The sequence below is a fragment of the Gorilla gorilla genome, chromosome X (genome assembly GCF_029281585.2).
Source record: "Gorilla gorilla gorilla isolate KB3781 chromosome X, NHGRI_mGorGor1-v2.1_pri, whole genome shotgun sequence".
NCBI lineage: Eukaryota > Metazoa > Chordata > Mammalia > Primates > Hominidae > Gorilla > Gorilla gorilla.
The window spans coordinates 118,553,247-118,568,722 of NC_073247.2; the positions used below are offsets into that span (position 1 = coordinate 118,553,247).

Here is a 15,476-nt window from a genome sequence, read left to right on the forward strand (position 1 = left end):
ATGTTGGTCAAGCTGGTCTTGAACTCCTGACCTCAGGTGATCCGCCCCCCCATCGGCCTCCCAAAGTGCTGGGATTACAGGTGTGAGCCACCGAGCCCACTCTTGAAATTTTTTAAACTTTTATTTTAAGCTCAAGGACACATGTGTTGGTTTGTTGTATAGGCAAATTGTGTGTCACAGGGGTTTGTGTACAGATTATGTTCTTTGCAGCAACATGGATGGAGCTGGAGGCCATTATCCTGAGTGAACAAACACAGCAACAGAAAACCAAATACCACATGTTCTTATGTATAAGTGGGAGCTAAACTTTGAGTACACATGGACACAAAGAAGGGAACAACGGACACCGGGGCCTACCTACTTGAGGGTGGAGGAAGGGAGGAGGATGAATACCTATTGGGCACTATGCTTATTACATGGATGATGAAATAATCTGTACACAAACCCCTGTGACACACAGTTTGCCTATATAACATACCAACACATGTGCAAGATCAGTTGAGATCAGATCATATATGGCTTTACATGTTAGGCCAAGGAGTCAGATTGTAATGAGTAATCAGGAGCCACTAAAGACTCCTGGACAGAAAAAGAGGCATGATTCAACCATGTTATGGCAAAAGTCAAGCAGAAAGGTCAACTCTAATGAAACTTTAAGGGAGGGACTGGATATAGGATGACCAGCTAGGAGGTTACTGTAATAGTTTCAGTACCCTATTTCAAAGAAATTATGAGGGTCTATATTAAGACAGCAGAAATAGAAAGATCTGATAATGGAGACACCAAGAAAGTAAATAGCATCTCCATGACTGACTAGGTGAGCAGTGAGGATTCAAACATGATTCTGAGGTTACTAAACTAGGTGACCAGAGGGGTTGTTACACTGTTAACTGCAATTGAGAACAGTGGAGGAGGAGCAGTTTACAGATATTTTCAAGCGTGTGGGAAGTATCAAAATGCTTAGAAATAGGTCTTTTACATGATTAGGAAGCCAATTCAGGGTTTTTTGTTTTCGTTGAGACAGAGTCTCGCTCTGTCGTCCAGGCTGGAGTGCACTGGCACGATCTTGGCTCACTGCAAGCTCCGCCTCCCGGGTTCACGCCATTCTCCTGCCTCAGCCTCCCGAGTAGCTGGGGCTACAGGCGCCCGCCACCACGCCCGGCTAATTTTTTGTATTTTAGTAGAGATGGGGTTTCACCGTGTTAGCCCGGATGGTCTCGATCTCCTGATCTCATGATCCGCCCTCCTCCTCGCCCTCCCAAAGTGCTGGAATTAAAGGCGTGGGCCACCGCGCCCGGCCAATTCAGGTTTTTTAATAGTTGGACTGTATATAGCATGTATGAATATAGATTGTGAGGACTGAAGCACAGCATTGTTGCTAAGATGTATACAATGTACATTTCTTGCCTATCCTTGTTTTTTGGTTTTGTTTTGTTTTTGTTTTTGTTTTTTGAGATGGAGTCTCGCTCTGTCGCCCAGGCTGGAGTGCAGTGGCACGGTATCAGCTCACTGCAAGCTCCACCTCCCGGGTTCACGCCATTCTCCTGCCTCAGCCTCCCCAGTAGCTGGGACTACAGGTGCCTGCCACCACGCCCGACTAATTTTTTTTTTGTATTTTTAGAAGAGACGGGGTTTCACCGTGTTAGCCAGGATAGTCTTGATCTCCTGACCTCGTGATCCACCCACCTCAGCCTCCCAAAGTGCTGGGATTACAGGCGTGAGCCACCACGCCCGGCCTTGTTTTGTTTTTTAACATTCATCTGACCACAATGGCCCATATGTTCCTGAGTATCCACCCCTGCCACCTACCCCATATGTTCTAAAAGAACAAAACATTTCTATTAGTTAAAAACTTATGGCCAGGTGCAGTGGCTCACGCCTCTAATCCCTGCACTTGGGAGGCCAAGGTGGGTGGATCACCTGAGGTTAGGGGTTTGAAACCAGCCTGGCCAACATGGTGAAACCCCATCTCTACTAAAATTACAAAAATTAGCTGGGTGTGGTGGCATGCACCTGTAATGCCAGCTACTCGGGAGGCTGAAGCAGGAGAATCACTTGAACCCAGGAGGCAGAGGTTGCAGTGAGCCAAGATTGCGCCACTGCACTCCACTCTGGGTGACAAGAGCGAAACTCCGTCTCAAAAAAAACAAAACAAAACAACAACAACAAAAAAAACCAACTTATTAGCAGTACACATCTGTGATTCAAAAGAAATATTTAAAAATATATTCCAAAGCCTAACTTTTAGAATTCTCTATGCTTTCAAAGATTATACAGTTTATAATATCAGAAATGAATGCTACATTCTATAATTAATCACAACTTTATTACTATACATTTTCCTGAGAGATGGCTCTTAGAGAAAAGACAAATAATGTCTGTGATTTTAGTGCCATAGCTAAAAATTTAAAGCCCCTAAATAAATAGAAAAAAGGGCCACTCTTTGGTAAAATTATCTCCAGATCCATAAGGGATATTTGGGTCATATACTGATATTGGGAGAAAATATAACAGAGGGTCTCTACATTTCAGACTCCTTCACTCCCCATTGTTTCTGAGATTTTCCTTTTGTAAATGAGAACAAGGTGAGTCATTAATCTCTATCAAACTGAATGATCACACATGACTCAGTAGAGTTATAAAAAGGGCTTAACTAAATGGCTATCATGTAAAAATAGTGTCTTTTGGAATGTTAAGGATCTATAATAAAATGCTTTGAATAAAATGTTTAAATTAATAACTTCAAATAAAGAGAGAATCTTAGCATACTATGAGATATTTCTTTTTGGCCTCATCTTTTGAAAACTTTGGCTACTGAGGACCATAAATTTAAGGGATTGCTTGATTAACAATTTTACTGTGTACATTGCCATTTAAGGTTTATGCCCTTAATTTGAAAATTAAAACTGTGAATACTATTTTAATATTTTCCTGAGAAATGGCTTTTAGAGAAAAGACAAATAATGTCTGTGATTTTAGTGCCATAGCTAAAAACTTAATGTCCCCAAATAAATAGAAAAAAGGGGCACTCTCTGGCAAAATTACCTCCAGACCCATAAGGGATATTTGGATAATATACTCATATTGGAAGAAGATACAACAGAGGGTGTCTACATTTCAGACATTCAGTATTTTTGTATTTAAATTCTAGTCTAAAATTCCTTTTATTTTATTTTATATTTTGTTGGGTTTTTTTATTACTATACTTTTAAGTTCTAGGCTACATGTGCACAACGTGCAGGTTTGTTACATATGTTTACATGTGCCATGTTGGTATGCTGCACCCATTAACTCGTCATTTACATTAGGTTTATCTCCTAATGCTATCCCCCCCAGCCCCCCACCCCATGACAGGCTCCAGTGTGTGATGTTCCCCACCCTATGTCCAAGTGTTCTCATTGTTCAATTCCCACCGATGAGTGAGAACATGCGGTGTTTGGTTTTCTATCTTGGTGATAGTTTGCTCAAAATGATGGTTTCTAGCTTCATCCATGTCCATGTCCCTACAAAGACATGAACTCATCCTTTTTATGGCTGCATAGTATTCCATGGTATATATGTGCCAAATTTTCTTAATCCAGTCTATTATTGATGGACATTTGGGTTGGTTCCAAGTCTATGCTATTGTGAATAGTGCCGAAATAAACATACGTGTGCATGTGTCTTTATAGCAGCATGATTTATAATCCTTTGGGTATATGCCCAGTAATGGGATACCTGGGTCAAATGGTATTTCTAGTTCTAGATCCTTGAGGAATCGCCACACTGTCTTCCACAACGGTTGAACTAGTTTACACTCCCACCAACAGTGTAAAGGAGTTCCTGTTTCTCCACATCCTCTCCAGTACCTGTTGTTTCCTGACTTTTTAATGATCACCATTCTAAGTCGTGTGAGATGGTATCTCATTGTGGTTTGGTTTGCATTTCTCTGATGGTCAGTGATGATGAACATTTTTTCATGTGTCTTTTGGCTGCATAAATGTCTTCTTTTGAGAAGTGTCTGTTCATATCCTTTGCCCACTTTTTGATAGGGTTGTTTGATTTTTTCTTGTAAATTTGTTGAAGTTCATTGTAGATTCTGGATATTAGCCCTTTGTCAGATGGGTAAATTGTAAAACTTTTCTCCCATTCTGTAGGTTGCCTGTTCACTCTGATGGTAGTTTCTTTTGCTGTGCAGAAGCTCTTTAGTTTAATTAGATCCCATTTGTCAATTTTGGCTTTTGTTGCCATTGCTTTTGGTGTTTTGGTCATGAAGTCCTTGCCCATGCCTATGGCCTGAATGGTATTTGCCTAGGTTTTCTTCTAGGATTTTTATGGTTTTAGGTCTAATATTTAGGTCTTTAATCCATCTTGAGTTAATTTTTGTATAAGGTGTAAGGAAGGGATCCAGTTTCAGCTTTCTATATATGGCTATCCAGTTTTCCCACCACCATTTATTAAATAGGGAATCCTTTCCCCATTTCTTGTTTTTGTCAGGTTTGTCAAAGATCGGATGGTTGTAGATGTGTGGTATTATTTCTGAGGGCTCTATTCTGTTCCATTGGTCTATATCTCTGTTTTGGTACCAGTACCATGCTATTTTGGTTACTGTAGCCTTGTAGTATAGTTTGAAGTCCGGTAGGGTGATGCCTCCAGCTTTGTTCTTTTGACTTAGGATTGTCTTGGCAATGCGGGCTCTTTTTTGGTTCCATATGAACTTTAAAGTAGTTTTTTCCAATTCTGTGAAGAAAGTCATTGGTAGCTTGATGGGGATGGCATTGAATCTATAAATTACCTTGGGCAGAATGGCCATTTTCATGATATTGATTCTTCCTATCCATGAACACGGAATGTTCTTCCATTTGTTTGTGTCCTCTTTTATTTCGTTGAGCAGTGGTTTGTAGTTCTCCTTGAAGAGGTCCTTCACATCCTTTTTAAGTTAGATTCCTAGGTATTTTATTCTCTTTGAAGCAATTGTGAATGGGAGTTCACTCGTGATTTGGCTTTCTGTTTGTCTGTTATTGGTGTATAGGAATGCTTGTGATTTTTGCACATTGATTTTTTATCCTGATACTTGCTGAAGTTGCTCATCAGCTTAAGGAGATTTTGGGCTGAGATTATGCAGTTTTCTAGATATACAATCATGTCATCTGCAAACAGGGACAATTCGACTTCCTCTTTTCCTAATTGAATACCCTTTATTTCCTTCTCTTGCCTGATTGTCCTGGCTAGAACTTCCAACACTATGTTGAATAGGAGTGGTGAGAAAGGGCATCCCTGTCTTGTGCCAGTTTTCAAAGGGAATGCTTCCAGTTTTTGCCCATTCTTTATAATATTGGCTGTGGGTTTGTCATAGATAGCTCTTATTATTTTGAGATACATCCCATCAATACCTAGTTTATTGAGAGTTTTTAGCATGAAGGGCTGTTGAATTTTGTCAAAGGCCTTTTCTGCATCTATTGAGATAATCATGTGGTTTTTATCTTTGTTTCTGTTTATATGATGGATTACATTTATTGATTTGCATATGTTGAACCAGCCTTGCATCCCAGGGATGATGCCAACTTGATTGTGGTGGATAAGCTTTTTGATGTGCTGCTGGATTCGGCTTGCCAATATCTTATTGAGGATTTTTGCATCAATGTTCATCAGGGATATTGGTCTAAAATTTTCTTTTTTTATTTTGTCTCTGCCAGGCTTTGGTATCAGGATGATGCTGGCCTCGTAAAATGAGTTAGGGAGGATTCCCTCTTTTTCTATTGATTGGAATAGTTTCAGAAGGAATGGTACCAGTTTCTCTTTGTACCTCTGGTAGACTTCGGCTGTGAATCCATCTGGTCCTGGACTTTTTTTGGTTGGTAGCCTATTAATTATTGCCTCAATTTCAGAGCCTGTTATTGGTCTATTCAGAGATTCAACTTCTTCCTGGTTTAGTCTTGGGAGGGTGTATGTGTCGAGGAATTTATCCATTTCTTCTAGATTTTCTAGTTTATTTGCATAGAGGGGTTTATAGTATTCTCTGATGTTAGTTTTTGTATTTCTGTGGGATCGGTGGTGATATCCCCTTTATCATTTTTTATTGCATCTATTTGATTCTTCTCTCTTTTCTTCTTTATTTGTCTTGCTAGTGGTCTATCAATTTTGTTGATCTTTTCAAAAAACGAGCTGCTAGATTCATTGATTTTTTGAAGGGTTTTTTGTGTCTCTATCTCCTCTTCTGCTCTGATCTTAGTTATTTCTTGCCTTCTGCCAGCTTTTGGATGTGTTTACTCTTGCTTCTCTAGTTCTTTTAATTGTGATATTAGGGTGTCAATTTTAGATCTTTCCTGCTTTCTCTTGTGGGCATTTAGTGCTGTAAATTTCCGTCTATACACTGCTTTGAATGTGTCCCAGAGATTCTGGTATGTTGTGTCTTTGTTCTCATTGGTTTCAAAGAACATCTTTATTTCTGCCTTCATTTTTTTATGTACCCAGTAGTCATTCAGGAGCAGGTTGTTCAGTTTCCATGTAGTTGTGTGGTTTTGAGTGAGTTTCTGAATCCTGAGTTCTAGTTTCATTGCACTGTGGTCTGAGACAGTTTGTTATAATTTCTGTTCTTTTACATTTGCTGAGGAGTGTTTTACTTCCAACTATGTCGTCAATTTTGGAATATGTGTTATGTGGTGCTGAGAAGAATGTATATTCTGTTGATTTGGGGTGGAGAGTTCTGTAGATGTCTATTTGGTCTGCTTGGTGCAGAGCTAAGTTCAGTTCCTGGATATCCTTGTTAACTTACTGTCTCATTGATGTGTCTAATGTTGACAGTGGGGTTTTAAAGTCTCCCATTATTATTGTGTGGGTGTCTAAGTCTCTTTGTAGGTCTCTAAGGACTTGCTTTATAAATCTGGGTGCTCCTGTATTAGGTGCATATATATTTAGGATAGTCAGCTCTTCTTGTTGAATTGATCCCTTTGCCATTATGTAATGACCTTCTTTGTCTCTTTTGATCTTTGTTGGTTTAAAGTCTGTTTGATCAGAGACTAGGATTGCTACACCTGCTTTTTTTTTTTTCTTTCCATTTGCTTGGTATATCTTCCTCCATCCCTTTATTTTGAGCCTATGTGTGTCTCTGCATGTGAGATGGGTCTCCTGAATACAGCACACTGATGGGTCTTGATTCTTTATCCAATTCGCCAGTCTGTGTCTTTTTTTTTTTCAGTCTATGTCTTTTAATTGGAGCATTTAGCCCATTTACATTTAAGGTTAATATTATTATGTGTGAATTTGATCTTGTCATTATGATGTTAGCTGGTTATTTTGCTCGTTAGTTGATGCATTTTCTTCCTAGCATCGATGGTCTTTACAATTTCGCATGCTTTTGCAGTGGCTGGTACCAGTTGTTCCTTTCCATGTTTAGTGCTTCCTTCAGGAGCTCTTGTAAGGCAGGCCTGGTGGTGACAAAATCTCTCAGCATTTGTTTGTCTGTAAAGAATTTTATTTCTCCTTCACTTATGAAGCTTAGTTTGGCTGGATATGAAATTCTGGGTTGAAAATTCTTTAAGAATGTTGAATATTGGCCCCGACTCTCTTCTGGCATGTAGAGTTTCTGCCGAGAGATCCGCTGTTAGTTTGATGGATTTCCCTTTGTGGGTAACCTGACCTTTCTCTCTGGCTGCCCTTAACATTTTTTCCTTCTTTTCAACTTTGGTGAATCTGACAATTATGTGTCTTGGAGTTGCTCTTCTCAAGGGGTATCTTTGTGGCATTCTCTGAACTTCCTGAATTTGAATGTTGGCCTGCCTTGCTAGGTTGGGGAAGTTCTCCTGGATAATCTCCTGAAGAGTATTTTCCAACGTGGTTCCATTGTCCCCGTCACTTTCAGGTACACCAATGAGACATAGATTTGGTCTTTTCACAAGGTCCCATATTTCTTGGAGGCTTTATTCATTTCTTTTTACTCTTTTTTTCTCTAAACTTCTCTTCTTGCTTCATTTCATTCATTTGATCTTCAATCACTGATACCCTTTCTTCCACTTGATTAAATCGGCTACTGAAGCTTGTGCATGTGCCACGTAGTCCTCATGCCATGGTTTTCAGCTCCATCCGGTCATTTAAGGACTTCTCTACACTGTTTATTCTAGTTAGCCATTCGTCTAATCTTTTTTCATGGTTTTTAGCTTCTTTGCAATGGATTCGAACATCCTCCTTTAGCTCAGAGAAGTTTGTTATTACCGATCATCTGAAGCCTTCTTCTCTCAACCCGTCAAAGTCATTTTCCATCCAGCTTTTTTCTGTTGCTGGTGAGGAGCTGCGTTCCTTTGGAGGAGAAGAGGTGCTCTGATTTTTAGAATTTTCAGCTTTTCTGCTCTGGTTTCTCCCCATTTTTGTGGTTTTATCTACCTTTGGTCTTTGATGATGGTGACGTACTGACAGGGTTTTGGTGTGGATGTCCTTTCTGTTTGTTAGTTTTCCTTCTAACAGTCAGGACCCTCAGCTGCAGGTCTGTTGGAGTTTGCTGGAGGTCTACTCCAGACCCTGTTTGCCTGGGTGTCACCAGCGGAGGCTGCAGAACAGCAAATATTGCAGAATGGCAGATGTGGCTGCCTGATCCTTCCTCTGGAAGCTTCATCTTAGAGGGGCACCCCACTGTATGAGGTGTCAGTCGGCCCCTACTGGGAAGTGTCTCCCATTTAGGCTACTGAGGGGTCAGGGACCCACTTGAGGAGGCAGTCTGTCCGTTCTCAGATCTCAAACTCCGTGCTGGGAGAACCACTACTCTCTTCAAAGCTGTCAGACAGGGATGTTTAAGTCTGCAGAAGTTTCTGCTGCCTTTTGTTCACCTATGCCCTGCCCCCAGAGGTGGAGTCTGCAGAGTCAGGCAGGCCTCCTTGAGCTGTGGTGGGCTCCACCCAGTTTGAGCTTGCCCGCCGCTTTGTTTACCTACTCAAGCCTCAGCAATGGCGTACGCCCCTCCCCCAGCCCTACTGCCGCCTTGCAGTTTGATCTCAGACTGCTGTGTTAGCAGTGAGCGAGGCTCCATGGGCGTGGGACCCTCTGAGCCAGGCACAGGTTATAATCTCCTGGTGTGCCATTATGCTAAGGCTGTTGGAAAAGTGCAGTATTAGGGTGGGAGTGTCCCGATTTTCCAGGTACGGTCTGTCACGTCTTCCCTTTGCTAGGAAAGGGAATTCCCTGACCCCTTGTGCTTCCTGGGTGAGGCGATGGCCTGCCCTGCTCCGTGGGCTGTACCCACTTGTCTGGCAAGCCCCAGTGAGATGAACCCAGTACCTCAGTTGGAAATGCAGAAATCACCCGTCTTCTGCATCACTCACACTGGGAGCTGCAGACTGGAGCTGTTCCTATTCGGCCATCTTGGAACCTCCTCTAAAAGTCCTTTTAGAGTTGCATGTGTGTATTTGTATTTATTCCAGATTGGAGTTGGATCATTAACCCAGATTAGCACCTTAACTTAATATCAGTGGGAGGTTTCTCTAGTTGGTTATACCTTAACATTCAATAAGTGCTCTTCTTTTTCTTAAGATTATTGGTCTCAGGTCATATAAACTAGAGGGAATATAAACCTTGATAAGCATTGGAATGGCATGAGCAATCTGACATTCTTTCAACATTGGGAAAGATAACGTTTGTACTTTATTTTTTTCCACAAAACTTATATAATTGGTGGTAGAGAGGTAAGTATTATAGATAATTAGACCTTTAGTAATAAGATTAGTCTTAGTTTAGCCTTGTCTTTAATAGGTAGTGAATAGAAATGTGTATTTCTATATGTTATCTTCATTGCTAACCTGATCACGTCCGTGTAAAACCTTAGAACACCTTGAGCAAGTTTTATATTGCTTTTGAGGATATAGAAAAATGGTACATCATGGACATATGTAGTTTGTACATTTGGGTTTGTAAACATTGTTTGGCTCAAATTACTATCCCAATATGTAAATCCTTATACATGCTAGTAGTGAGCTCTTGAGATAATTTATCATCTTATAAATTGGGAAATATTTCTGTATTCCCCAAATCTTAGATTCCTTATAATATAAGCCCTATTTTCTACAATTTGGGGGACTATTTGTCTTTAAGCAAGCCTTCATATAAGATGCAAATTGGGTCTCAAAGGCAATACTGTTGAATTATAGATAGTTAGTCTGAGGAGGGGGAGGTGTTTGTTGTGTATAATAGCTTCCTTACTAAGTTATGAGTTCCCTAAAATCGGTAACCAAATCTCATGCGTGTTTATATAGCCTACAACTTTCATATAGATAGTAGGTGCTCAAAAATGTTAATTGAATGAATGGGTATCCTTCCTTTGTCTCATTGAGACCCATTTAAAATCATTTTAGCAATTGGGTTATTACACTAAGAATGTTTCACCAAACTAAAACTGAATTTGTTTTATTTTACAGGTGCAGTAGACATTGTTGCAATCATGATCGGCAATCTGAAAGGCACAAAAATTCTGCAATCTATTCAAAGAGGCATACAAGTGACAATGGTCATAGAAGTAGGGAAAAAACATGGCCCTTGGGTGAATCACTATTCAATTTTTTTCGTTTCTGTGTCCTTTTTTATTATTACGGCGGCAACTGTGGGCTATTTTATCTTTTATTCTGCTCGAAGGCTACGGAATGCAAGAGCTCAAAGCAGGAAGCAGGTTTGTAATGGTCCTTTCTTCCACTATTAAAAAAAATTTACTGTTCTAATTGTAGTTTCAGGGTCCTGCATTTTAATACATTGTACTTGCTAGACAATGATCTCCCCATATGTTTTACAAAATCTGGTAGTTTTTAAAAGTATGTCAGCTCTTCTCAAAGGTTTTATTTTCTATATTTGTCAAAGAACTTAATCCTACCTGATTAAATTTTCTAACACCTCATTAGAGAACACATCCAGCATTTAATTACATATAGGTGTAAATACATATGTTCTTTTAAATAAACATTTTTTTCTAAATTACAAAAACATTTCATACTCAATATAGAAAACTTAGAAATTAGAAAGTACACAGGAAAAAAACTCACCTAAAACCTGATATAGCAATATAACTATAGTCATCGCCCAAAGGTAACCACTATTATTTTATATGTACGTCTGTATTTGCATGTGGGGATGGGGCTGAGAAGAGGGACTAGGCTGAGAAGGCAGGTTAGAAGATCTGATTGTGCATGATATATTGTTAGGCTTCAAGTGGAGTCAAATATTAATAGTTTCTACCATATTATAACAGTGTATAAAAAGGTACAAGGTACAGAAACAACAGAGCAAAAATACCAAAGCATTATTGAACAGTAAAGTACCTATGGTTGTATGGCATTGTTCCTGCCACCATTAAATTGTCCCCCTCAGCCCCCTGATATGCTCACATTTCTCCTTACCCAGCTTAAATTCCATGGTTACTCCCATGCATACATCTTCAGTTCCCTTGGCCCTTCTTTCTCTTTGTTATAGTTGCTGGAAAAACAAATCCAACCCTGGTTAAATTTACTTCCCACCTACTCTTATGTCTTCACCTTGCCCAACTGAAGTATCAGAAAGGTATTTACAGCTGTACTGACTGATCTCACTTTAAATTTGTGACCGTAAAATCAGAGTGGGCCCTTAATGCTACCCAGGAATCACACTATGTTTTCTTGGCCATTTACTCTCCTACTGTTGGCTAACCATATGTGTTCCTTTCCCTTTCTCCAACACCTCCTCCAACTTTACTCTCAATTTGTATTTTATTTTACTGAGAAAATTGAAGCAATCAATAATACTTCCACATCTTCTCGTCTATCTTCATCTGCGTCTATCCTATTCCCCTGCTTTGTCTTCTGTTTTTATGGATGAACTGTTCCTTTGCAAAGGCTAACTCTTTCACTCAGGTATAAGATTATTTTTGTCTTTTGTATACTCAAGGACATCACTCCAGAAATTGTCCTCTCTCACTCTCCTACTTTAACAATTTCTCCCTCTCCTCTGGATCTTTTCCACCAACATGCAAACATAGTATTATTGCTCCCATTTTCAAAAGATTTTCTCTTGGCCCCAGGCCAAAAACCTTGAAGTTGTTCTTTATTCCTTTTTTTCTGTCACCTCCCATGTAAACTCTATCAGTAAATCCTATTATTTCTACCTTCATTATATATCCAGAATTTGATTATTTCTTATTACCTCCATTGCTTCTGCCCCAGTCAAAGCCACCATGATTTCTTACCTCCTCCTCCCTTCAGGTATTCTCAATATAACAGCGGAATGGTGTGCCACTTCTTTAGAAAGCTCAGTAGGGATTTAATGCTTTCAGATGAAAATACATTTTTATATGTACTGAGAAGTTTCTCTAAAGGCAATCAATTTCTGGTCACTTCATGTACTCTTCCTCCAATAAGTGAAAAGGAACTCAATTTATTTAGGGGGCGGAAGGAGCAGTGAGGATTTTTATATAGCAAGGAAGTTAATTTAATTTAGGAATAGATGAGAAATTGAAATTTTATTATAAAAACTTCATGAAGATTAGATACCAGCATATGGTAATAAGTGATGGTTATCTCAGTGTTTAAAGTTAATTGGCTTCTATCCTTCTCCTTAGAAAAGGAGCTTATCACATTGGTGGCAGGTTCAGCCTGATACTAGCTGCAGTCAAAAAGATGTTTAAAATTCCTGTACCAGGCCACTCAGTAGTTTCACACTGTGTTAATATTTGACATTTGTATATTGTGCGGTTTTTTATCTGCGAGGCTGGAAGGAAATTGGTGTCCAGTGTGACTAACTATTCAAAGGTTATAGTTACAATGACAAGAGTGTTTGGTTTGCATATGTTCATGGTGGGGTATGTGTTTCAGTATTCTCAGTGCTATAATAAATTTATTGACATGGCATTAAACCCCATCAGAAAATAATAAGGTTTATAAAGAACTTTGTCTGGTGTTACAGAGCTTCATTGGACATTTAGCTCTGGTCTATGCATTTAATTTTCATAGTTTATAATACATCTTATGATAATTAACCTCTGTAGAAATGGTCAAGAATAGCATTAAAACTTCTCATCTATTTGGAGAAGGCTTTTGAAGGGGCTTTTAAAAATTACTTAATGGACTATATCTGTTTATCCTTTGAGGACTAAAAGATTAAATATATGGCTGATAGTCCTTTTTGCTTATAAATATTTGAGAGTGCTAGAATGTCATTTATATATTTAATTTTCATGACTTAGTATTAATTTGTAAAAGGTAGAGCTTAATGCATATGCTGATTATAATTATCACTAAACATTTAACTATATTATCTCCATTTTACTGGTAGAAATGATGATGAAGCTGAGTTATGGAAATTTGGCTTCATTAGAATGTTAGGCAAATTTAATATATTCAAGAATTTCTTCCTTCTGAAGGTTATGATACATGGTATATAATGTCAGGAAACTGATAACTGTAACCATAAATTCTGATGACTGAATGCTCAGATGAGCCCCCAGACAGAGTAGCCTCATATGTTGTAGTGTGATGTGTAAGAACACATATCATCCCTGTTTTTTAGATACAAAGCTTTTAAACAGAACAAAAAAGTATCAATGGATTATAAATGAAAATAACATATTAGGCCTTATAAGTTAGTTTCATGTCCCTTCCGGGAACAACCCTAACTTGAGACAAGAAAGATTATGGGAAACCTTATGGCATACACAAATTAAACTACATTCAGGAGTGACCACTATACACTTGACTCTAGCATGGAGTACCAAACATTTTCGGGTACCGTAAATGTATCCTAACTGTATTCAAACAGTTAATACTCAATAGCCACAATGCGTGTGTTGGATTAAACATTGACAAGTGAAACAAAAGAGGGCTGTAGGTGAAATAGGAGCTGGCCTAGATATAATGTGAAAAGGTAAATTTACTTTTAATGAAGAGTGGCTTTCAGAAGAAAAGGATTTACTAACTAAAATAGACAGATTAGAAGGAAATCATCTTCCAAGAGGAGGGAAAAGAATGGGAATCCACTTGCAAAGGTGATAAAGCTTTGATAAACTGATCACACAGACCCAACACATAATGCTAGAGAATGCTAGGAATCAATATTGGGAAAGAGAATATACTCTAACACAACAGAATCTATTAACTATTTTACTTAAAAGTGATCCCCAAGTAGCCATGGGGATAATGACCTTCCATTTTTAGCTGTAGAAGCTCAGGCAGATAATCTTTGAGACACATGCAGATCCTCAAATTTATGGAATTTTTTTTTGTAAAATTGCAACTTGCACTGCTGATCTCTGACTGATCTTGACCAAAGGATGGGCCAAAATAAGGCTAGTAGGAATAGAACTAGTACTGAATGATACCCATGTACTCTCATGGGAGGGAAATGGCCTTGCTGTACAAAGTTAACAGGAACCTATAACTTTATAATAATATAAGTTGAGACAAATGATTGGCTTTGTCCCCAGCTAACATGGAACCTAGAAATGACAGAATGATTGCAACTGGTGACAGCATTTGTTCCTCATCATATCTGGCATATGGGCAAAGGCTAATTCTTCTAGGAAGGTTTAATAAATATTTCTGTGACATTTCCGGATTTTTTTTGTAACCAAACCAAACTGTATCATAACCATACTCTGATATGGTGTAACACTGGTATTGTTAGTAAAATTCAACTATCTTATATAAATAAATCATATGGTAATCAAATGTATTTGAGACATTGAACTAAAAACTCCTCACAGTGTGATACCAAGGGAGAGTGACTGGCATGAAGAAGAAGTAGAATGATTTAGTTCATTACTATATTAAAAAGCTCTGTGCAAGTTTATCACAAAGTTCAAGTGGCCATAGATCAAGGGAATAAATGGATAATTAAATTGGTATAATAATGTAAAGATGTTTGTGATGGTCTTATAAACTGGATGAATTGTTCCTTTGAACCTGTTTCCACTCCTTGTTGGCTTCTGCAAGTATTAGATAGACTTGTGTTGTTCTTATGGCACCTTATATAAAAATACTGTGCTAACTGAACAGTATATACAGTTGACCCTTAAACAACTTGAGTTTCAACCACATGAATCCACTTTTACACGGATATTCTTCCACTTCTGCCACACCGGAGGCAGCAAAGTCAATATATCCTTTTCCTCCTCCCCAGCCTAGTGAATGTGAAGAAAGAAGGATGGAGGCCTTCATGATAATCCACGGCCTCTTAATTAAGATAAAATTTATTTTCTCTCACACCTGTCGTACCAGCACTTTGGGAGGCCGAGGCGGGTGGATCGCTTGAGCCCAGGAGTTCCAGACCAACCTGTGCAACATGGCAAAACCCTGTCCCTACAAATAATAGAAAAACTAGCCAGGCATGGTGGCATGTGCCTATAGTCCCAGCTACTTGGGAGGCTGAGGTGGGAGAATCACTTGAGCCCAGGAGGCAGAGGTTGCAGTGAGCCGAGATCATGCCACTGCTCTCCAGCCTGGGTGACAGTGAGACCCTGTCTTTAAATATATATTTTTTTCTTCCTTATGATTTTCTTA

The 15,476-nt window shown here is 39.0% G+C and overlaps 1 protein-coding gene across 2 annotated transcripts in view; it reads left to right on the forward strand.

Moving 5' to 3' along the window:
- Positions 1-15,476, forward strand: part of RNF128 (ring finger protein 128) — a 100,886-nt gene that overhangs the window by 65,972 nt on the left and 19,438 nt on the right. For both annotated transcript variants that reach the window (XM_019018832.4, XM_031006140.2), the window contains exon 2: positions 10,380-10,627. In XM_019018832.4, coding sequence (XP_018874377.1) covers positions 10,380-10,627 — 248 coding nt within the window. The remainder of the gene's footprint in view (positions 1-10,379; positions 10,628-15,476) is intronic.